The sequence below is a fragment of the Asterias amurensis genome, chromosome 6, assembly GCF_032118995.1.
Source record: "Asterias amurensis chromosome 6, ASM3211899v1".
Taxonomy (NCBI): Eukaryota; Metazoa; Echinodermata; class Asteroidea; order Forcipulatida; family Asteriidae; genus Asterias; species Asterias amurensis.
In genome coordinates, this window is record NC_092653.1 from 9011350 (window position 1) to 9036898 (window position 25549).

A 25549-nucleotide genomic window follows, 5' to 3' on the forward strand; every position below is an offset into this window, starting at 1 on the left:
TTCCTCGTAAATCAGAGCTTTATATCTAAAATGTATTTGAAAGGAAACAAATTTTTTGAATATTACCCAGTGATTTAAAAATCAAATTATATTTTAATTTATTAAATCAAAGAAATCCTATAAAAAAACGTTTCTCGACTCCTGATTGCCCTAGACCTTATAATCGCATTACGTCATCCTCACTCATCAGGAAAAAAACAGGATACGATACCGAAAATAAATCGAACAGTTATTTTAATCGAATATTGGACTTTACCGAAAAAAAATCGAATATTGGACTTTTTAACTAAAATTGTATTTAAATCTATAAATTCCAATGAATCATTATAAAAGTAGGTTTCTGGACTCCCGATTGTCCCGTCTTGAAATTTCAAGGATACAGTATCGAAAAGAAATCGAAAAGCTACTTTAATCGAATATTGGACTCTAACATTCCTATGCGAACAAACTCATGCAATCACTCACTGGACCCAAGTTGTCGCCTTGCCGCATGCTTGAGCCGGGCTGACACGCCACACAACTCTATCATGAATACAGCTGATTAGCTCCTCCTTGTTGATTACTCCTGCATCCTCGACCAGCCGTCGATTTCACCAAACTCTTCTTAACTTAGGATTCGAGACAGTCTCGATGTCCGACACAACACACAACTCTATCCTGCATACCATTACCGATTTGCTCTTCCTTAACTCCTGCATCCTCGACCAGCCGTCGATTTCACCAAACTCTTTCTAACTTAAGGATTAATCTAGGACTTGCGACGTATTAAGTTCTGCATCCTGCATTCTGCAAAGACGTAAGACGCTTTGAACCCATCCTAAATTATCGGGACGGGTTACTCGTCCTAACTCGAGATAGGATTAATCCCAGTGTTTCGTGAAATCGGCTGCTTGGTCTTAAGCATGGTCTTGATGGGTCTTCCGGGACCGCGCCTGCCGTGGGTGGGCTCCCACCCGCCATAAAAAGGCATATTCAATTTCGACTGGACTATTAATCTGAAGTTAACTTGAAATGTTGACGTCCAAAATTATAAACGACTTTATAAGGTTTTTTGTTTGCCAGTTGTTTAAACACTGTTGCATAAATTTTCTGATTTTGGGTTATTAGCACGTACTTATTCGGATGTAAAGAGTAATTAAAGTGTGTAATGATGCGGGAGAGGCTAGAATTGAGGACAAGTCGTTAAATGTCTGTCGCGGTGATAGCGTTTCGACTCTCCCCGCGATTCCCGCAGTGATCTCGTGAGAGCACCGCCACAACTCGTGGGACCATTAACGACTTGTCCACAAGTCTAGGGAGGCTGGTGTCGTCCCAGCGAATTCTGTCCGCCGGAGATTCGGATCGGTCCCCTCGAAACTACCGTGGGTTGTAGGAGGATGATTCAAAAGAGGGCGCTATCACAAGTAGTTTGTACCATGGAGGAAGAAAATGTACACAGTTCGCTTAAATGGGGGAAAGTCTGGTGAAATAAGGGGGGTTCTCTGATAAAACAACCAGAGTATTAAAAAGCATTGACTGAACCATGGACAGACACAAAATTTAGAAAAAGTGGTACAACGAAATTATTATATGTCATAATACCACACGACCCCTGCAAAACAGAAATTTATGTGCAAAAAGAAGTTGGGGCGCACTTGCGGTTCTATAATAGTTTTAACATTGCACTGTACGTCTAGGCCTTTTTTTAGTCCACGGCTTCGGCTTTGGATTCGGCTTCAGGCTCCGTTCTCTCGTCTGAAGCCATGATTACGTATGCACAACACGCGCAATTGTCAAAATAACCGCGGGGCCAAGCTAGCCTGAGCCGAATCTGGAGCCGAAGCCGGGGTTTCGAAAAGGGCCCATTATGCTTTTAGGGTAATAAGCCATTTTATTGTATAAGTATGGTGGACACACTACCACGATATTAGACCTATAGCTTTGGGTAGATTTGAGTCTGTATGGACGCCCACACTGTGTACTCCTATAGTGTCCACCATGCCTCACAAAGCTAATATATTTAAAATTGGCGGGGAACTGGGGCACGCTAACTAGGCCTACAGTGTGGTGAAACTTTAGGCCTATTTAAATTTAAATCTAATGTTACATTATGGTGAATATGTAAAAATGACGTCAGACTTATGACTGATTGGCTGACATGGGTAAAACTAGTCGACATTTAATAAAGTAATAGACTCTTTTGGCAGCTGTCATCTTTACTGAAACGTGTACGCATAAAGAGCTATCATTGGCATTGGCCGAGAGTCGTACGCAGCGCAGTTTCCATTGTATTGCAAGAGATGGTCAATGACGTCATATGCCATCCATCTACAATCACCTTGTTTTGGGTGACTTTGAGATTTGATGATGTACAGTTTAAAATTCGTTTTTGCACATCACTTTATTCCGCACCAATTCCTTTTGAAAGTTTTAGCAAAACTCTGATTACTGATTACACACTAACGGTGTGTCGTGGCCGAGCAGTCTACTGTATTGGACTCATGTTCTGCTGATCGGAGTTTGGGTTCGAATCCCGGCCATGACATTTGTGTCCTTGAGCTAGGCACTTAACCATAGATGCTTCTCTTAACCCACGTGTTTAATAAATCCCTAACGCTATTGTTCGCGATGGTGCTGAGAAAGTTTTAGAGTAATGCTCCAGAAATATGCCTAATGAACAGGGATACTATACTAATGTTACAAAGTGCCTTGATTAATCTAGAGAAGTTGTGCTGTATATAAAAAGCCAGTTGTTTTTAACTGAAAAGCACTCGACTGAGCTGTTGTTGGTTGCATAAAACGTTGAGAGAAACGGCTCCCTCTGAAGTAACGTAGTTTTTGAGAAAGAGGTAATTTCTCACTCAAATAAAAAAAAAATCAGCTGAGGTTGTTTTTATGCATCTGGAAGCACACACATTAATTGTGCAACATATGTGTTGTTTCTTTCATTTTTTTCTTCCATCTTCGATAACCAATAAGCTCAACTTTTCACAGATTTTGTTATGTTATGCATAATGTTGCGATAAACCAAGTGGGAATACTGGTCTTTAACTATTAACAAAGGTGTCCAGTGCCTCGAACGCTTATTCAATCCGTTCTGGATTATATGAGCCACAATGTTTGGATTAAGTTAGAGAAAAATGGTCTAAAAAATATGCCCAATGAACAGGGATAATAATGTTACAAAGTGCCTTGATTAAGCTGTAGGATTTGTGCTATAGATAAAAATATAAACAAAATTATATTGAACTTAATTAATTCAGTGTAGGGTCATGTATTTGGTTTTTGTTTAGGTTATAATGCTGATTTATAGAATTTTTTTTCAATATCTTTACTAGGAAAAATCCATCCAGGTTTAGCAAGGCGGCGCGGGTACCAACCGCATCTCCTGTCTAAGCATTCACAAGTTGACACCAAGGACATTTGAATTTAAAAAACTCGCCTTGTGGTGAGTTTAGATTTTAAAACGTTGTCAACAAACTGTTATTGACTCATCAACGGGGTGGTAGTGAGAGGGGGTGGGGGGGGGGGGGCATTTCAGACGAAGTAGTTCCATAGCATGCTTACCACCATTCTCACCTTTATAAACAAGAAAGAATCGGATGGAAATGCCCCCCCCCCCCTCAAAAACAAATAATCGAAATAGGTACCAAAGTATGACAATACATAACTATTTTTGCAATATTGTATATACACAGATATTATTGTTCATTCTATAATAAACATGTTGCTTTTGGATCGGGCACTTTGGATTAGAAAAGAGCGTTTGTTATCCAAAATATTTTTCCTAAAATGATGATTCAAAAACAAAATTTAATGATAGACACAAAAGTGGCTCGAAAGGGTGTGGTTTTGCAAAGTTCACAATGTACTTCTTGTTATAACATGATCTACTATTTTGTGGAGTAAATATAAAACATGTGACTCTATAAAATGGTGGGCCGTGTATACATTCACGAGGTAAAAGGAAAACTGTATACAATGAGGTTTATACGGAGGCTCGTTCAATTCTACTTTTAAAACATCTTCCCAACAACCATCATTTCAGTGCAATCGATTATTTAAGCGCCCAATCCAAAGGCAACGTGTCCCTTTAAAGGGAAAGTATACCTTTGGTTTTATAGGAACCGTTTGGTTATTTTAATCCTACAAATGTAGATTACATTTGAGATACAGCCAAAATTACGGAGCAGTTATGTTCACACATAAACGTATCCGACAGTAACGTTTCTTAGTTTCAAAATGTTGGGGATTAAAACTTGTATGTTTTTCCATAACCCGTAAAGGCAGTGGACACTATTGGTAATTACTCAAAATAATTATTATCATAAAACCTTTCTTGATTATGAGTAATGGGGAGAGGTTGATAGTATAAAACATTGTGAGAAACAGCTCCCTCTGAAGTGACGTAGTTTTCGTGAAAGAAAGTTTTTTCCACGAATTTGATTTCGAGACCTCAGATTTAGAATTTGAGGTCTCGAAATCAAGCATCTGAAAGCACACAAATTCGTATTACCATGAGGCGACAAGGGTGTTTTTTTACTTTCATTAATATCTCGCAACTTTGACGACCGAATGAGCTCAAATTTTTGCAGGTTTGTTATTTTATGCATATGTTGAGATACACCACCTGTGAAGACTAGTCTTTGACAATTACCAATAGTGTCCATTGTCTTTGCTATTGAAAGCTGCTGTACTTCTAACCAACTAAGTTTGTATAGCCATTAATTTGTAAGAGTGATTACCAAACGTATACTCACCCTTTATCAAAAAATGTAGCGTGACTAAGTTATTGTTTCTGAAATATGAAGATTACAATTTGAATTTATGAATAATAAATGGTCACGTAACTGTTAGTGTTTGTTAAACTTGTCATTTCTAAACAGATTTCTCCGAAAAGTATCAGTGATATTATAGTATGTGCCTCATCGAAGATATAGATTTACAGCCGAACCGAAATATCGCGTCTAACCCTAGCCAGAACCAAATCTATAATTTAAAAACAGCAGAAATAATGTGAACTACTCCTTATCTACGGAGCTCTGGAAATGCCATTCTATTTGTCAACATCCCATCTTAAAATCAAAGTTTTTAATATATTTGTTTACCGATCAAACTCTATTGTCTTCTCCGTTTCAATTATAACTGGGGTCGTGTTTTAGATTGTATGGACAAACCAGAACAAGTAGATGTTGCTTGAATGCAGTGTGTCTCAAAAATGAGTTTGGGAAATTTTAAATTTTAACTTAATTCGTATTTTGTGGTATAGAATTGCAACCCTCAAAATTGTCCTTAATTTTTTTTTAGGACTCCCTCTTTTAAATCGATTTAGTAAAAATAATTTCCCCTTTGAAAAGCACCACTACATTGGCAATTTTGAGCACGGAGTTGGAGGGCAGTAGCAGGCGGACTCTTGTGGGGCCTGGTGGAGCTCCGTTACCCGTGAAGTGGCTGGACCAAAGGGGTCGTTAGTCCCGGCCGGGGGAATGTGGAGGGTCAGCCTCGAAAAACATTACATCAGCCCGTTAAAAAGAAAATAAGACATTCCAAGTTGCTTCCTTATTGTGCAGTCTTCTAAAGAGCCAACATAGTTTCTTGTCTACTTTGGTTTCGTTTTAAAACTTGACTCAAAGGTCCAAAACGGTTTCACAAAAGGCCAAATAGTTTCTTTTGTGTAGTGATTTAGACCGTGTCTGAACTAGTGGCTACGGCTCGACCGCAACGCAAACATGTGTTGAAGCATATAGGAGGCCCATATCAACAGCCTTAACAACAGCCGTAGCCCTAGCCACCAGTTCAGACACGGCCGTGGTACGTTTCCAAGCACGTGTCGGGCCATCTTGTGTCTGGCCATTGCACTGTACGAGCCAATACAGATTGGATGACCTTATCCGGACAACATGTTTTAAGAGAGTCGAGGGACAGTTTCAAAATGACGTGAGATTCAATTGCTACTCAAATGTGTAAACGAGTTATGGGTAGCTGAAAATTACCAGAGAGTGTCATCCAATCCCCTTGACCCCCTGCTTTGAAACTGAGTCCACGCAACGTGGTTCGAAGTGGGCAAGCAACCATGCCGCTAGCCTAGGTTGCACTCCTCCGTTCGTTGCATGGCGGGGTGTTCAGAGAACTCGTCCGTCGGACAACTCGACCGTTTGGACAACTCGACGGTTAAGACAGCTCGACCATTCGGACAACTCGGACGTAGGCCAACTGACGTTAGGGCCATACCTAGCCCTGACAATTTGTTTCGCAATGGTACGGGACCTTCATACCCTGGACTCCGTCGCGTTGCCTGCAACGGAGGAGTCCAACCTGGGCTAGGGCTATACCATGCCACACATGTCACTTCTCGTCACCACAGAAAGAGGGTAGAGGTGTGGCCCTCAAGGTACGTTCAAGATCCCTCTATTTTTCACTTGTTATAATTTGTCATAATGAGTGAACATGTGGCTGTGGATTTGGCATCTTCCACGCCCATTCCCTGACCAACCAAATATCCGGGTGATTTTCAGGTTAAGCAAGCAACAGCTGAACACCAGTAACAAGCAAAATGCAACAAGTGGAAATTTGGTTGGTAATCCTGTTTTAGTCAAGGAAGAAATTTCATGCTAAGCAAATTTTTGTGCTAACAGGCTTTATGAAATTGGGCCCAGGTGGTGTATGAAAATGACTTGCTTGACCTTTGAACCTGTCATGCCTCGTGGGAAACTTCAACTCAATTATGGAGCAATTTCAATTCAATTCAATAAAACATTTATTTCGGTATTGGGTCATTCCGTGTCAATTCAACACGCTTTTGGACCTGACCCTCATGGATTTAAATGAAATTCGGTGTGCTGATTGGACTCCCTGAGAAATGTCCAAATCCCAAATTTTATGTAATTCGGATCATTATTTTGGGAGATACGGCTTAACGAACTTTTGACTAATTAGCATGACCTGCTATGTTTGGACAATCATATCTCCAAAAGTAAAACACCTACCGAAATAATATTTACACCAATTTGAAGCTCTTGACATGGCCCACATTTGATAACATAAAATCAAAAAATTTCCATGCACCACCGAAAAAATACGCAAAAATTTGACCTTTGACCTTGATTTGCGAAAATGCGTATTTTTCAAAATGCTTAATTTTTTTTTCAAATGCAAGTTTAAGATGTTAGCAACAATATTCTGAAAAATTGTGATGGGCACTCTTATAGTTTTTTTCTTATGATTTTTTTAACATTGACTAACAAGGCCAAAACTATAAAAACGCATTGTACAATGTACATGTACAATGTACATGTACATTGTACATGTACATGTACAGTGTAATGGGTAGTAATGTGTACATGATACATGTACATAAGAAATTCAAAGATAATCATTCACATTTTGAGTTTCACATTTTGATGTATAGTACAACCACAAACTAAATGCATTTCACTAGATCCGGCAAGAATGCACTGCTTCAGCCCAAGTTCAGCAAATTTTTAGCAAAACTTTCAGGAGGATTGTTTCCTTGAAAAGTTCAAACACTTCTTTCAGATTACAAAGAACAAGATGTTTCTGGAGATGTTTCTTCTCACCATCAACAGTAACCGATACAAAGTCTTTCATCCCTGGCATTTGTTTGCTGACGGACTCGAACAAGTAAAAGTCTCTCACAGTTTGCACCATTTTTAATGAAAGAGATTTTCCAGCCTTAGGATTTGGAATGGAAAGCATTCCCTGCTAATTCACCAGTTTCTTTGCTTTTCTTGGCGTGTAGTTTGATGCTCCAAATTAATCTGCTATTCTTTTGATACTCAAGATGGTCAAGACTTGAACTTTTTCACTTTTCTTGGTCAAGGAATGAAACTTTTGTTTCAACTGAGTTATCATCTCACTTTCATCATCACCGAACTGTTTTCCTGTAGCAGTTTCCAGTTTCTGCTTAATTGTTGTCTCTATTCTCTTAACCTTGTTTTCCACGTAACTTCCATGAGCTTTCTTATTACTTATGATAGGTGATACACCAATAATTGTCATAGCCTCATTAAAAATGTTAATGTTGGTATTTGGCTGCACAAAAACATCCTGATGTGCAGATGACATTGATGGTCCCTGAACTTCTGGATCACTGCTAGAACTTTCAGTTGTTGAGAGTATTTTCTCAGGCGACAGTTCAGATATCTTCTTGCGACAGCCGGTGCATAAACTGTGTGCTCGAGTGAAATAAAGACTGCTCCAGTATAAACCTTTATGATACCTGCCTTATAAGCCTGCTTTTTTCTTGCTGTGTGATTTAAATGGGTCACAACACATTTTTCTCTATGATCATCCTTCAGGGAATTGACTTTTAAAGCACTAAATATGTGAATACTCTGTACACTGTACATTGTATAACATGTATACAGTATGTCTGATACACAGTGTCTCCTATATTAAATTAAGGGGATGAAATGAATTAGCTCATTAAGTCATGTCATGAAATAGACTTTTGGACTCCATATTATTACCAGGGTGACATGGTTTTAAATGTGCGTGTACACACTACCACACAATACTCTGTAAACTGTACATTGTGTATGTTGTACAATGCATTTTTATGGTTTTGGCCTTGATAGCCAATGTTCAAAAAATCATAACAAAAAAACTGTAAGAGTGCCCATCACAATTTTTCAGAATATTGTTGCTTACATCTTAAACTTGCATTAAAAAAAAAAATACGCATTTTGAAAAATACGCATTTTCGCAAATCAAGGTCAAAGGTCAAATTTTTGCGTATTTTTTTGGTGGTGCGTGGAAATTTTTTGATTTTATGTTATCAAATGTGGGCCATGTCAAGAGCTTCAAAATGATGTAAATATTATCTCGGTAGGTATTTTACTTTTGGAGATATGATTGTCCAAACATAGCAGGTCATGCTAATTAGTCAAAAGTTCGTTAAGCCGTATCTCCCAAAATAATGATCCAAATTACATAAAATTTGGGATTTGGGCATTTCTCAGGGAGTCCAATCAGCACACCGAATTTCATTTAAATCCGTGAGGGTCAGGTCCAAAAGCGTGTTGAATTGACACGGAATAACCCTATTGCCCTCACATGGTAAAATACAAAATGGTGTTTTATAATATTAACAGGATTCGAACCCATGACGCGCGGATTAACCCACCAGGGCCCAATTTCATAGAGCTGCTTAAGCAAAAATGTGCTTAAGCACGAAAACAGCTCGCTTATTTTACACATGTTACTGGCCAAAATTTCATGCCATATACATTGCTTGCGACTGGTATTTAGCTGTTGTTTACTTTTAGCATAACACTTGCGTGGAGTCTTGGCCGGTAGTCTGATTTTACTAAGCAAGAATTGTTTTGCTTAAGCAAATTTTTGTGCTTAAGCAGCTCTATGAAATTGGGCCCAGAACTTGTGTCCTGTGCACTATTTGCCTTTCTTATGAATACGTCACAATTCTCACCTCAAAACGAGGCCATAGGCGCAGCCAATGCAAAGTTGTGGCGGACATGCGCCTCCCTAAAGCCTCAACAGTTAACATAATCAGCTTCCCTTGTGGTTTATAATATTTTATATATAAATATATAAAATACACTGATAATTAAAACTAACATGTGCTTATATTTACTGCCTTGCAAGGAAATGTTCAGATTGGTAGACTTTTAAAAATATATTTTAAAATGCAAGTTGGCCCGAAACAAGGCTAAAAGCCACTCTAGGTATAAGAGGCTACAAGAAGAAAATGATTAAAGGTGAAAATAACTTTGGAGAACTGGAGGCAGGAATTGATATTCCTTTTAAAACAGTCCCGATAGGATGGAGGGAACATTAACCCAGATTAATTTGTCTCATACACGGCATCGCTGGCTATGGATAGCTAGAGTTAGGCTTAGGCACACAACAAGAATTGTTTCTGCATAAATACTATAAAATGCAGTCATTTTCCAGTCAGAGGTGACAGTTACCCGTTTATCAATGCGTAGCGACGCGACGGTCCAATAGATATCATTTTCACGCCACGGTAAAGTGACGTCACCATAACAGTATCCAACATCACAATGTGTACACATTTAACACTCGTTCATTTACCCCACCTCCAAGTGATAAGCAAATTTCGATTTTCAAAGTGTTATAAGGACACGAGGTCGCGGAGCTGTAAGCATCGTCTGCCCACTTTTCCACCAGCCACAGGTCCGTTCGTCACTTATGATTAATAATTAAATCTCCTGATCGGATCGAAACGTGAGTTGATCATGGACGGGGAGCGAACGGAGCGGAAGCCCTGGAAGGTTTTCACCCTCGTCTTGGTCGCCTTGTCCGGTAAGTCAAGTAGAGTTGAGACTATCATTCTCCTCCTCTTTAAGACACTGGACACCTTTTGTAATTGTCAAGGACCAGTATTCTCACTTGGTATATACCAACATTACGCATAAATAACAAATCAGTGGAAATTTGGTCTCAGTTGGTCATCGGAGTTGCAAGAGAATAGTGAAAAAAAAAAACACACTTGTTGCACAACCGTGTGCTTTCCGATGCCTAATAAGCGGCCACAGGTCTGAAGTCTTTTATTATTATTGAGTGAGCAACTACCTCTTTATCAAAACTAAAGTTTACTTCAGAGGAAGCCGTTCTCACAATGTTTTATACTATCAACTGCTCTCCATTGCTCGTTATCAAGTACGTTTCTGAAGCTGTTACCAATAGTAGTGCTTTTAAAGGCAGTGGGCACTATTGGTAATTACTCAAAATAATTATTGGCATAAAACCTTACTTGGTGACGAGTAATGGGGAGAGGTTGATGGTATAAAACATTGTGAGAATCGGCTCATTCTGAAGTGACATAGTTTTCGAGAAAGAAGTAATTTTCCACGAATTTGGTTTCGAGACCTCAGATTTAGAATTTGAGGTCTTGAAATCAACCATCTAAACGCACACAAATTCGTAGGACAAGGGTGTTTTTTCTTTCATTATTATCTCCCAACTTCGACGACCAATTGAGCTTAAATTTTCACAGGTTTGTTATTTTATGCATATAGGTTGAGATACACCAAGTGAGAAGACTGGTCTTTGACAATTACCAATAGTGTCCAGTGTCTTTAAGCCCAAATGTTCACAGGTTAGTTTCATGTATGGTTGATCAGACAAAACATGAGCATTGTTCTTTGTCAGTTCTTTCAATCATTTAGACACACAGTTAAAGGGTTGTGGGTATTTTCTGTGCGACACAAAACACAAAAATAGGCTGCACAGATTTACATATAACTTACACGGTTTATAAAGATAATGATAGTAGAAAGTTTCCCTTAAAATAAAACTTGCTGAGGTGCTGTAGTTTTTAAGAAATGAATAACACAATTCCACGAATAGACTTTGTGTCTCAGTGAGAGGGAAATTATTAAATCATGTCAAAAGGTTAAAGCGACTCCCCTGAAAACATTGCTCTGCGATTTTCATTTCAGAGGTAAGAAATTACCTCTTTCTCAAAATACGTTACTACGTTACTTCAGAAAGAGCTGTTTCTCAAAATGTTTTAGATTATCTACAGCTCCCCGTTGTTCGATACGAAGTATGTTGTATGAAAGCAATTATTTTGAGTATTTACCAATAGTGCCCAGTGCATTTAAACAAGCCACTTACTTACTTCCAATCTTTTAGGCGTTACTGATACTCAAATTACTTGCGAGCATTTTCACCCAATTTGGTGAACGACGGTTCTTCATGTTTTGTCATTTTTCTTGGGGAATTTATGAGTGTTCATATTTTGTTCGAAAACACCAAAGTTGTAATATAGGGTGGCATTTCATTTTCGCCAGAAAACATAAAGACATAGAACAAAATGACCTACCAGCAACAAACAATATTATTTTTTTGAAAAGGAAAACAAAATGTAAAACGGTTTTGCAAAGTTCTGAGCAACCAGGCTGGGCAGGAAGATAATTTTATAGGAACAATTTCCAAATGGGGTTGTGCAAATGCCATTTTTCTCAAATTTAATTGACAACATTTCAGACGGAAATGTCTGCAAATTTGACATTGGTACATCATAGTCTTTGCAATCACTGCTTTCAGATTGAAATTGTTTTTAGACAATTGTTCATAGGCACAACCTCAAGGAGGGGGCGGTGAAAATGCCATTTTCTCAAATGTTGACAACATTTCAGACGGAAATATTTGTCTGAATATTTTCCATTGGTATTTTACATGGGTATTTTACATTGGTCTTTGCAATCACTGCTTTTAGATTGAAATTATAGTCAGTTTAGTCAAAGTTTGGCCAAAGTTAATTAAACATAAATTAATGTCCGTGTTCAGACGTTTCAATAACACCACACATCATCAGGCATGATGTTAAATTTTCACAAAATAGTAGGTCGCGTTTTTTTACGCACAAGGGCTGACATAACTGTTCACAATGAAATAAGCTTTGAAATATACTTGTTGATATGTATTTAAAGGCAGTGGACGCTATTAATTATTACTCGAAATAATTATTAGCATAAAAACTGACTTGGTAACAAGCGATGGAGAGCTGTTAATAGTATAAACCATTTTGAGAAACGGCTCCCTCTGAAGTAACGTTGGTTTCGAGAAGAAGTAATTTTCCACTAATTTGATTTCGAGACCTCAGATTTAGAATTTGAGGTCTCGAAATCAAGCATCTAAAAGCACACAACCTCGTGTGACAAGGGTGTTTTTTCTTTTATTATTATCTCGCAACTTCGACGACAAATTGAGTTCAAATTTTCACAGAATTGTTATTTTTTGGCATATATTGAGATACATCAAGTGAGAAGAAATTTGGTCTTTGACATTTATCAATAGTGTCCAATGTCTTTAATCACAGTTCTTCTATTTTCTCTAAGGGCCAAAAACTATGAATCAGACTAAAGTAGGAAGAATATAATGTCTGCGTAATTGCATGAACAGCCGCCTGCGAAAGCGTTTCATTTTATCTGTCATTGTTTTTAGCAGTGCGATAACTAGGGTAAAGGTTTAATGGCCAATAGGGTGCTCCTTTGTTCCTTGGAGGTGTGTCTGGTGGGGGGGGGGGGGCACTTCTGCCCAACTAAAACGGTTTTGCAATTTGTATTTTTTCTTAACGAGCCCATTTTCAGCGCTCTTAAAGGCACTGGGCACGTTTGGTATAGACAGTATATTCACTGGGTGTATCCCAACATCGAAGGTACCAGAGAATAGTAAAATAAAAACACCCTTGTTGCACAAATTTATGTGCTTTCAGATACCTAATAAAAAAGGCTTTAAGCCAGAAGTCTTTTAGTATTGAGTGAGAAATTACCTCTTTCTCGATGTTTTAGTTCTCCATTACTCCATTAGTCAGTTTTTATGTTAACAATTATTTTGAGTGATCAGAAATAGTGTCCTGTGCCTTTAATGCTAACTATTACTGTTTTATGAGATAATCTGAAGTACATGAAGAAAACAAAAACATTTCTGCGTGTAACTATAAGAATATGTTTGAAAAACATTGAAACGATCACATTAGACCTTTATGAATGCAAAAGAGCGAACCCAAAATATATAGCATACCTTGGATATTTGCGAAGCAAAAGTAGTCTCCTTAAGTAAAATTGTGAAATGTAATGTTGATTTTGCATCGGGGATAAAGAATAATAATATGTTTGTTTTACCCTTACACCGATTAGTATGTCGTTGCGGTACCAGCTGCTAATAACATAGGTTTCGAACTGCCTCAATAGCTTACGGAAATCTCGGTGGTCTAGTTGGATAAACACTGCCAAGAATTGCAAAGGTTGTGGGTTCGAATATCACCGAGTAAAATGCCTGTGATTTTTGTTCACAGGACTCGGGAAAGCACTGAGTATACAGTGCTAACACACATCAGTGTAAGGGTAAAACAAAACGTTAATATAAACTGTGAAGTCGAATGGTTTGTCCAATAGTCGACCCAGTTTCATGTAATCTGGTCATCGTTGGAGCTTGACATGGCGTGGGTAATAATATTGAGTTCATCTTTCATTCGTTTGTAACGTTTGTTGGTTTTTTAAAAGCTGGGTTTTGATACCTTTTGTATACCAAGTCTTTGGCCATGATAGGAATCCCTACTCAATGTAAATGAAGATGTTAATTTAATATAATTTACCTGTAGAGTTTTAGCTTCATTAGTCGTCAACTTATCTGTGGTTAACCTCGTTAGCTTTGACGTCATGTTATATTGTTCCAGCGCTACATAATTTCGAAGGAATGGTGTGATATTGTGTAAAAGGCAGCCACCGTGTCATTTGTTCGAAATAATTAAGCGATGGAACAATGGTTTGACGTCTTAGGTGAAGGTTAAAAACGGATTATGACCTTGCGGCAAAAATAACAACAGCAAACAAACAAATCGACAAAACCTCGCTTGGCAGGCTCATCGCAAAGTAATTTATAGACATTTCCATCGTTGTTAAACAAACCGCATTCAACCGTGTTAAAGCCTTTGGACACTTTCGGAACAGAATTTTGTTTTATAAGTTCACAGATTTACAAATTACTTACAGGGTTTACAGTAGGTAATGGTGAAAGACTTCTCTTGAAATATTATTCCATGAAATTCTTTACTTTTTGAGAAAACATTACAACAATATCAATTCTCGATATCGAAAATTACGGATTTATTTTAAACACATGTCATGACACGGCGAAACGTTCGGAAACAAGGGTGGGTTTTCCCGTTATTTTCTCCCGACTCCGATAACCGATTGAGCCTAAATTTTCACAGGTTTGTTATTTTATATATATAAGTTGTGGTACACGAAGTGTGGGCCTTGGACAATACTGTTTACCGAAAGTGTCCTGGCTTTAACACCAGGGCTCAATTTTATGTCCGTCCAATGGCTTTAAAGACAGTGGACACTATTGGTAATTGTCAAAGACCAGTCTTCTCAATTGGTGTATCTCAACATATGCATAAAATAACAAATCTGTGAAAATTTGAGCTCAATCGGTCGTCAGAGTTGCGAGATATGATGAAAAAAAAACACCATTGCCACACGAAGTTGTGTGCTTTCAGATGCTTGATTTCGAGACCTCAAATTCTAAATCTGAGGTCTACTTCACTTCAGAGGGAGACGTTTCTCACAGTGTTTTATACTACCAACCTCTCCCCATTACTCGTTACCAAGTGAGGTTTTATGCTGATAATTATTTTGAGTAATTACCAATAGTGTCCACTGCCTTTAACACTAGGGCCCAATTTTATATCTCTGCTTACCGCTGAATTCTGCGCTTACAATCACCAATCACCGCTTATACGTGCAGGCGAAGCATATAATGCCTTGTAACGTGGAGTAGGCCCTACGCAAGCACAGAAGCCATCCCAAACCCCGTGACATACGCTTGACGTAAGCACAGAATTCCCTGCTTCCGTAAGCGCCGATTATTTGCTTACGGCAAGCAGTGCCATTGAATTGGGCCCTGATGTTTTGACCAAATTCAATATTTTTTGCAAACTTTCAATTGAAGGCAGTGAACACTATTGGTAATTACTCAAAATAATTATTAGCTTAAAACCTCACTTGGTGTGTTAAAGGAAAACCAGCGAATAATGATGCGCCAAGACTATACACGCGCATGCGCACGAACGGAACCGAAAAACACACGAGTACGGACATCGTACATGCACATACATGTAACATGACATGTATACTGAACATACCATGGAGGTGGAAACATACAGAGCTCAAGCACTCGAAAACGGATAAGTTTTACAGAGTTTCTTACTTTATTACGCCTTTTAACCAAAAAGGTATTATGAATGGAATAATAGGGTAGCTACTATAGTTCTTTCACGGTCGTTTAAAACCTTGCATGGTCGAACCGCCGTGTAATAAAGGCCCTCGCTATCACAGGGCAATTCGACCATGCCTGTTTTAAACGACCGTGAAAGAACTAGTAGCTACGAACGCCCTTTCTACCCGCTTCATGGGAAGGGTTCGTTTAAAGGAACATTACAGAACTGTTTTGCTGACAAAAGAGTTAGGCCGTGTAAGCACTTTATGTAATCCGCCATGTACACGTCGTGTACATAAACTGGCAAACCTGTAGAAGTTTGGGATCGATCGGCCATCTGGGTCACGAAAAAAATAGTGAAAAACCAATTACACGTTTTGCATGACATCAGTTTGATGTAATTTAATCTGTGATCATAGGCGAGCCTTTTGTTCCTTTGATCATCATCATTAGAGCTTGAGACTTCTTTTGTGTTGTCGTCTCAACGCAGTCATCGAAGCCTAAACCCTGTAATTTTAATTTCCGGATGAAAGTTTTATAATGCTCTTCCCGGAACACTTCAGTGACGTAAGGGTGCTTTAATATTCGCTATACGGAGACCGAGAGCAACTTAAAGGAACATTACAGAATCGGTAAGAAAGAAAAGAAGAAAAGAAAAAAACCGTGAAGATCACAGATTTTTAGAGCGTTAAAACTTTTATTCGGAAAATAAAATAACAGGTTTTACGCATCCATGATTGCATAGAGAACGGTATTATAAAACGAACGGCAAAAAACCCTCTGATAATAATAATTAAATGAACATTGCAGAATTGGTAAGAAAAAGAGTCGTGTAGATCACAGATTTACATAAAACGTACACGGTCTAATGATGATGACAGTTACTGTATAAACCACCCCTTGAAATATTTCTGTCTGAAATGTCACATTCGATGACAAATAAATAATCTATTTTCGCGTTTGAGGTTTATCGCTCAGTGAGCGTTTTATTATTATTTTTTATTTTTTTTGCATCGATGTCGATTTTCACTATTTTCTCTTAGCGATTTTTTTTCTGGCGAATTCTGTAACATTCCTTTAAATGGTCTGGGTAGGTCTACTTTTTGTAGGACACAAATCACAATGTCCACAGATTTACATTAAACTTATACGGTTTGAAGATAATGATGGTAGAAAACTTCTCTGTAAAACATTACTTTCTGAGGTGCTGTATTTTTTTTTTTTTTTAGAAATGAGTAAAATAAAAATCACAGAAATAATTTAATTTTTAGTCTCTTAAGCATTTACAACGTATTTTTGTTACATTGTTTTACTCATTTCTCAACAATTTCTCTACGGCACCTCAGAAAGTAATATTTGAAGTGAAGCCCTCTTCATAATCTTCAAACTTTAATGTAAATCTGTGAACATTGTGTTTTGTGTTTACAAAAAGTACCTCAATTCGACATTAATTAGGTGTCCCCATGAGATAAAATATTGTGACACCAACGCACCCAACACAATGCCGGTGTGTATAGCATCTCACCACTGCCTTCTATTGAAATGTTAATGGCGTCGCCTGAAGAGTAAATTGCCGAAATGAGTCATGCCGCAATTCTAAATCAACAATAATTGATTCGGTTTCACGAGTACGAGAAACAATTTCCATGTTTGTTATATACATATGATAAAGGTTCGGTGTATATTGCAATTGAGGAGGGGAGCAATTGGGGGCGGGGGCGGGGGCGGGGCTCGTCCATGCTCCTTTTTGATTTGGTCGCGTATTGGTAAAAATACGAACGCCCGTGCATTCGCGAAAATCGAATCCGTTATAATGAATATGCAAGACACGATTTTCTACTCAACGGGTTTCAATTTGTGCTTGTAATAAGCTTTATGTTCAATTGTCTGAGACATAAATCCTCTATAGGAATGATCAACTTCGTTCATTCTTTTTTGTCTATTAAGCAGGAGAGAGCGCTTGTTTAATGTATTCTTTATTGAACTGTTGAGTGTCAATTTGTTTGTTTTGAATAAACATCAACAATCCCGGTCAACTTTTTTTTGACACACCCTGTACATGACGATTTATCTGTTTTAACTTAATACACGCTATACCCTTGTGTTCTGCACTTTTACAAAAGAAGTCATGTAAACTTCGTGAGGGTAAAAACAAACTATAAGAAAACTGAATTCATACAAAGTTACAAACCAGCCTCAAGCACTCAGTTTTGATTTCATCCATGGTTAAAGGAACATTACAGAATTGGTTTTGCTAGCAAAACAGTTGCTGGCAGTGTAAGCACTCTATGTAATCCACCATATACATAAACTGACAAACCTGTAGAAGTTTGAGATTGATCGACCCTCTGGGTCACGAGAGAATAGTGAAAAACCGATTACAAATTCTGCATTGCATCGATGCCCAAACAAAAATGAATAAAACGGTCACTGAGCGATAAACTCCAAACGCGAAATTAGATTATTTATTTCTCATCAAATATGAAATTTCAGACAGAAATATTTCAAGGGATGTTTTCTACTATCATCATCATCAGATCGTGTTAGTTTTATGTAAATCTGTGATCTTCACGATTTTTTTTCTTACCAATTCTGTAACGTTCCTTTAAGTGACGGGGATAAACAGTGGATGTGGGGGGTGGGGGTATATGCATTGAACGGCTAAACACCGCAGATATCTAGATAGCTGCAGCCGATTTCACGAAACGCTAGGATTAATTCTATCTCGAGTTAGGACGAGTAACCCGTCCTAGATTAGGATGGGTTCAATGCGTCCTACGACTTTGGATACGGAACTTAAAGGCAGTGGACACTATTGGTAATTACTCAAAATAATTATTAGCATTTAACCTTACTTGGTAACGAGTAATGGGGAGAGGTTGATGGTATAAAATATTGTGAGAAACAGCTCCCTCTGAAGTGACGTAGTTTTCGAGAAAGAAATAATTTTCCACGTATTTGATTTCGAGACCGCAGATTTTGAATTTGAGGTATCGAAATCGAGCATCTGAAAGCGCACAGCTTCGTGTGACAAGGGTGTTGTTCTTTCATCATTATGATCTCGCAACTTCAACGACCAATTGAGCTCAAATTTTTACAGGTTTGTTATTTCATGCATATGTTGAGATACACTAAGTGAGAAGACTTTGACAATAACCAATAGTGTCTTGTGTCTTTAACTCGTCCTAAGTCCTGAGATTAATCCTAAGTTAGGGAGAGTTTGGTGAAATCGACGGCAGGCTATCTTAATTCATGCTCCAATATGGACATACAAAAAAACGGGACAGACTGTTTTGCCAAAATAATGTTGTTGCTCTAACCCCTCTAATCCTTCCTGCACAAACTTGAATTGACAATAAATTGAGGTTAATTCGTGTATAACCATTTTCAATCACTTTCCCATGCTAAAGTTATGCTGAAAACCCCAATGTTTTCATGTGTCTCTGTATGCTGTTTAGTTGCAAAATGTGTCAGAAATCCAAACTGGCCGCAAAGACGGCCGCCAAATGGGCCCCTTGTGATAAATTTACCCTCTAAACAATCCCCTCATACTAGAGTTATACTTTGAAAATGTTTTCATTTATCTCTGTGTGATGTTCAGTTTAAAGGCAGTGGACACTGTTGGTAGTTACTCAAAATAGTTATTCGCATAAAACCCTATTTGGTGACAAGTAATGGAGACCTGTTTATAGTATAAAGCATTGTGAGAACTTCGACTACCAATTGAGCTCAACTTTTCACTTTTCATTTTTCTAAATGTAAACTTTTTTTTAAAACACCCTGTATAGGGTGCGTTCGTTTAGATTCCCTGGGTCGACCCCGGTCTGCCCCCGGTGCGTTCGAATAGGTTTGACGTCATTCCATGGGCCTCACCCGGGTCAGCCCCCAGTGCCCTGCTTGTGGAGTGGGTCACTTGGGGAGTGGCCACAGGTGCATGACGTCACTACAAGAGCGGTGAGTGATCGTTGGTTTAGCTCTTGTCAGGGGCTCACCCGAGTGAGCACCGCGGGGTAGACCCAGATAAGCTAATCGAACGCACCCAGTATTGTGTCCACCGTATTGCAAAAAGTCTTATAGCTTGACGAGCAATCTGCTTTCTGATTCGATTTCATGTTAAAGTACTGGTTGTTGGAAGCCGAGAGGTCGACGGGAGGGTGTGCTACTACGGACAAAAACGTGACCCGGAGAGCGAGGGCAAACTCCGGTGGATATTGCCCTCTGAAGACCACGCGAACCGATGCTCCTGCACACGGATCAAGGTTGGAGGAGTCAACCCGACCGTAGCGGAAGGAAGATCGGACGGGGCGAATTTCACAGATAAACCGATCTTTACGAGTGACGTGGCGAGGATTCGCGCTCATTTTGAATGCGAAGGTGAGAAATTGTAGAAGGAACGCTACAGAATTGGGAGGATTTGAAACATTGCATGGTGGAAATACGATATAAAGGTTTGCGTAAGACCATGCAATGATAATCTTTGATTAAGTTGGGGTGGTTCTGGAAAGAAACCAATGGTTCTTTTCAGAACCACCCCAGCTCATTTAGAGATTATCATTACATGGTATTACCGCAAACTTTTACTATATTGGTAAGAGAAAAAAATCGTCTAAGATCACAGATTCACATAAAACTTACACAGTCTTCTGATGATGATAGTATTGAAAGAATACCATTGAATTCTGTCTGAATATATGCAAACATGGGAACAACGTAAAGGAGTATGCAGTAAACAAGCTGGGTACCTGGGCCGTGGCATACGCAATAATTACACGTAGTTCTAATTCTCGACAAAGGAACCAGACTATTTTACTTCAGCCTCGGTTTGGTTACAACGGTTTGAATGGGGAAATGGCCGCTCAATGATACTGTGGGGAAAATTCTCATTCTCTGTTACAAACAAGGTTTAAACCAGAACACAAGAACAAATTTGTTGATTTAATGTTTTCTATTCATCGTCTAAATCATTTATTGCTAGAGAGTTTTCATCCGTTTTGGAGATTCCATCGGACTGGATAAGGTGTGACTGTGTTTTGAAAAATGACTTCCAAATGTACCGTTGACTCTTCAACGTCTTTGATGAAAAACAATGTCAGCAATCAAATCTACTCCGACCTACTACTACTCGTAGGTTAACTGTTGCATACTTTCTTATTTTGTATTTTAGTATCTTCAAAAGATGCCTCGACCAATCAGCCAAGCGCAACCACCAACGGCCAGCCAACCACCCCCACGGACCCGCTAACTACGACCACAGATCCGCCAACTACTACCAAGGTTCCTCCAACTACACCCACTGAACCTACAACTACCACCAAGCCCGTATACGTTGACTGCCAGGCCTTGCTCGACGCTGGTCATACCGAGAGTGGTGTGTACAATATCACCCCATCTCAGTATCCTGACGGCCTGGAGGTCTACTGTTACATGAATAAGAAGGGATGGATAGTAAGTTTTCTTTGCTCTCTTTATATTTTTATGATTCTATGCGAGACTTTTTCCTCTTTTTGAGACACGCGTTCGGGTTTTGGAACCTTATTTGTACCCTTGTCTTCCTTTTTTAGTATCGTGGCATTTCGGGGCCCGTGGCAGATAAACTCAATCATTATAGGGAGGTTTAGCTGCAGGTTACGCGAGCAAAAACGTGAATGTGAACGTCAGAAAATATTGTGTCGTTTCTAGGTGACGTCACCACTTTGGGCTCATGTCATGCTCATGGCGTCTGCACGTACGTACCAGACGTAAAAAGAAGTAACTTCACGTATGCTTAAAACGTGAGATCTTTACAAACATTTTCTCACGTTCACGTTCACGTTTTTTGTGCGTAACGTGCAGCTAAACCTCCTTAATATCAGCCCTTCTCGTCGCTTTGACGCATTCTTTCATTGTTTTGAAACTCTAGAACCGTATTATTGTCTCTGATTTTTGTGACCTTTTTTTTGAAAAGCAATCTGAGAATCTGCTCCCGATTGCTGAGTTGTTTGGAAATGAGGTAGAATGGTTCTGGTTTCCCTTTTTATTGGATGATTGGTGACCTTAAAAAATTGCGTTTTGTTCTCACAGTCACGTAAGTTTTAACATTAGAATAAAAATTGGATTTGAAGTTGTCGAATTTTGTCTTAAAGGCACTGGACACTGAAATTGTTAATTACTCAAAATAATGTTAAAGGAACATGTTGCCTTGGATCGGACGAGTTGGTCTGTATGTAAAAAGCGTTTGTAACCGTTTGTTATAAATTGCATATGGTTGGAAAGATGTTTTAAAACTAGAATATAATGATCCACACAAGTATCACTCAAAATTGCACGGTTTTCCTTTTACGTCGCGAACAAACACGCTCGGCCATTTATTTGACTCCCATAAATGGCCGACCGTGTTAGTCGACGAGGTATAAAGAAACCTAGCAATTTCGAGGCATATTTGTGTGGATCATTGTGTTCTTCTTTTACAACATCTTTCTACCCATATGCATTTTATAACAAACGGTTACAGAACGCTTTTCAAAGGTGTTCCTTTAAAACGTACGCGATATAAATTACGAGCAATGGGGAGCTGTTTAGAGTATAATTTTTTTTTAAACAAAGGCTCCCTCTGAAGTAACGTTATTTTTGAGAAATAGGTAAATTTCTCACTCGAATACTAAAAGACTTCAGGCCTGAAACTTGTTTAGGCATTTGAAAGCCCACACAAAGTTGTGCAACAAGGGTATTTTTTTATTTTGCAACTACGATGCCAAATTGTATATAAAAAAATCACAGATTTGCTAATTTATTCATATGTTGGGGATACACAATTAAGTGAGAAGACTGGTCTATGAAAATTACCACAGGTGTCCAATGCCTTAATAACAAAAATTTTGCTGAGTTTGGAAGAAAAAAACAGTACACCTTGAGGTGAACTAAACGACAGCGTCGTTCGTTTAGCGGAAGACAACTCGTCCGATCCAAGGCAATGTGCACGCTGGTTTTGGTGGGGGCATGGGTGTCGAGAACGGCGTTATATTGGTAGAATAGAGGGTCGACTGGGTTTCTTATTGGGGAAAATCTGGTGATGCGGTGTTTTGGCCTGCCATGGTCTACTGTCTTCATTTTGCGATGTATTTTGGGTTTCTCATAGTCGAGATGACAGTGGATTGCGCACAGCGCACAGTGGTGTCAGAGATAAAGTCTGTTGATGTTATAGTCTGGATGACTGGGGAACGAGGTTGTCGAGTGATGACAAGATTTTAGTGCCGGTGTCCCAGGGAATTCTGGACGGAGATTCTGTCCAAATTAACATAGGTTGGAGGAGGAGGATTCAAAAGAGGGCGCTATCAGAAGTAGTTTGCAAACCGTTTGCCGTATGGGGGATGGGGAGGGTGGGGCACGGGGACATCATCTCTGGTGGGACAGAATCTCCTGCAACACCGCCTTAAAAAAAATGTAATGTTAAGCACATGTTTGTGTTGCTTAAAATATAAATTCAAACAGCGGTCGCTTTCGCAAATAATTTGCTCTCAATTGTTACAATTTCTTGAGATGTCTGATAAAAATTAATGTCGTTATTTTGTTCATCAGGTTTTCCAGAGACGTAGACGCGGGGATGGGGCGCTGAATTTCACCCGCAGCTGGGCCGAGTATAGGGATGGTTTCGGTGACAAGGAAGGGTCGTTCTGGCTGGGGAACGAGATCCTCCGTCGTCTCACTGAACCCGTAGCTGGGGAGCAGGGATGGCAGATGAGGGTGAGGCTAACTATCAAGAATGGAAGCCACCAGGCTGGGGCGTATAATGATTTTCGTGTCGATGGAGAGAACTACACTCTTCATGTTGGTGCATTTAAAGCTGATCGTGAAAACCCTTTGAGTAAGTGAGCTATTACACAGTTTGTAACAATTCGAATGCGTTTTCTGAGCTGTTACAGACGTACACTGCCGGTGTAAAATTTGTGTCTTGTGGCGCTTTCCTTTGATTCGACTTCCTTCAGTTGATGTTAATTTGGGTGACACACATCGGGGATCAAAATGCCACATAGGCCTACACCTAAATATATGTTTTTACGAAGCCACCACACTTTAGGCCTTTTCACTCCATTTCGAACCGCGTTGAAACCTTCCCGGGTCTTCTCCGGTTCAGCCTCGCTTCTTTCGACATGGATCAGATACAAGCAACATTCAGACTGGTCTGTACGTGAACCGGCTAATGCGTGAACTGTTAACGGTTCATGCCGAAAAATTAAATTTCGACCCGGATTGAGATTTTCAACCCTGGTCCCTGCCAGGGATGATGTCTATCCGGCTAGAGCATGCTACCCGGATCGGAGGCGGATTGAAATTGTTACAGTGTGAAACGGGATGAACAAAATGTCCGGTTCGGAACCGGTTCCGACCCTGAGATTTTGGACAGTGTGGAAAGGCCTCAAGACTTCCTTGATATGACTATACCACATCCAGCGTTCTTGAACCCAGCGTTAGAGTCGTTAACTCAAGCTATTTGAAGCATTTTAGTTTCAAACAAAGAAATCTAAATCGGGAACCAGCGACCTCCAGATTAAAGTGCCGGTGTCCCAGGGAATTCTGCCGCTGGAGATTTTGTCCCCCATATGGGGAATTTGGAAGAATGATTATTCAAAAGAGGACACAAAGTTTGTACACAAATTTGCCAATGGCGACATAATCTCCGTTTGGGAACAGACCCCCCTGCCACAGCGGCGCTCTACCAACTGAGCGGCGGTCTCCCTATTTTGCCAACGCCTCTGTTCTGTGTGATAATCAGAAGCCATACACAACGTGTAACAGCCGTTTAGCCAGAACTCAAACCCCACGTTTTATGATACCCCAGAGAGGCAGCAGCCAGGGATCATTAAGGGGATACGGCGTTTTGTTCAGATATCAAATATTACCACGAGAGAAACTGATTGGGTAAAATGTAAATGACTTGGGGCTGAACTAAGAAAAAATAGCTTCTTGAAAACAAAAAATTGTAGTTTGTTTTAAATAAAATTAAATTCGTATATATTCAATAAAAAGATACTGTTCAATTTAGTATTGAATCAAAATGTTTAACTTGGGACCAAGTTACCGCTTATTTTTAAAGAAAATTCAACAATCACATTCAACAATCACGCCCAAAGATTGTTAGAGGAAACAAATAAACGCTAACATTAATGTCAATGGGGCAAAATGCAGAATTATATTCAAGAAAACGAGGATCAAGTTTTATTCTCTGATTTTCTTTGTTGTTTGCTTTACTTTCTTATCTATTTCATGGCTAAACAACTCAATATTTGTATAACTAATTGTTAGTATTTGAAGAAACAGAATTGCGCACACGGAAAACATAATGTGATTTGGACCAACTAAGGAGGTTCGAACACAATCGAGACTTGCACAACCTATTACCGATGATAACTACTTTTCTTTTCAAATATTGTTGGAACTTCCTTTTTTATTGTCCATTTTATATAACTAATTTCAAAATTCGCAAGTCATTATTTAATATGCTTTTGTTTCAGGTGATTGTCTGTCCCATTCTCCTTTGGAGGGAACACCATCCAACGGACAGCCCTTCACGACGTACGACCAGGACAACGATGCCGAACCCGATCTGAACTGCGCCGATGAGTTGAAGGGAGGTTGGTGGTTCAATCAATGCCCAGGGATAGGCTTGGGTGCCGAGCGGTACAGTAATCTGAACGGCGAGTATTCTCAGATACCCCCCGGCGATGAGTACAGTCGCGGCATCGTGTGGAGCACCACCTACCAGCAAATAACGCGCACTGTAATGAGAATGCGTCGTGCATGATTCCTCGTAAATCAGAGCTTTATATCTAAAATGTTTTGAAAGAAAGCACATTAATTT

General features: G+C 39.2%; 1 protein-coding gene across 1 annotated transcript; it reads left to right on the forward strand.

Annotated features, from left to right (window-relative positions):
• Nucleotides 1-10184: 10184 nt before the first annotated feature.
• LOC139938080 (fibrinogen-like protein 1) lies at nucleotides 10185-25492 on the forward strand (the record flags this gene model as incomplete). Its single annotated transcript, XM_071933459.1, has 5 exons — nucleotides 10185-10284; nucleotides 19834-20088; nucleotides 20879-21159; nucleotides 23269-23554; nucleotides 25203-25492. Coding segments are annotated over 5 exons (1212 nt in total), but the record flags the coding sequence as incomplete, so codon positions are not given.
• Nucleotides 25493-25549: the final 57 nt, after the last annotated feature.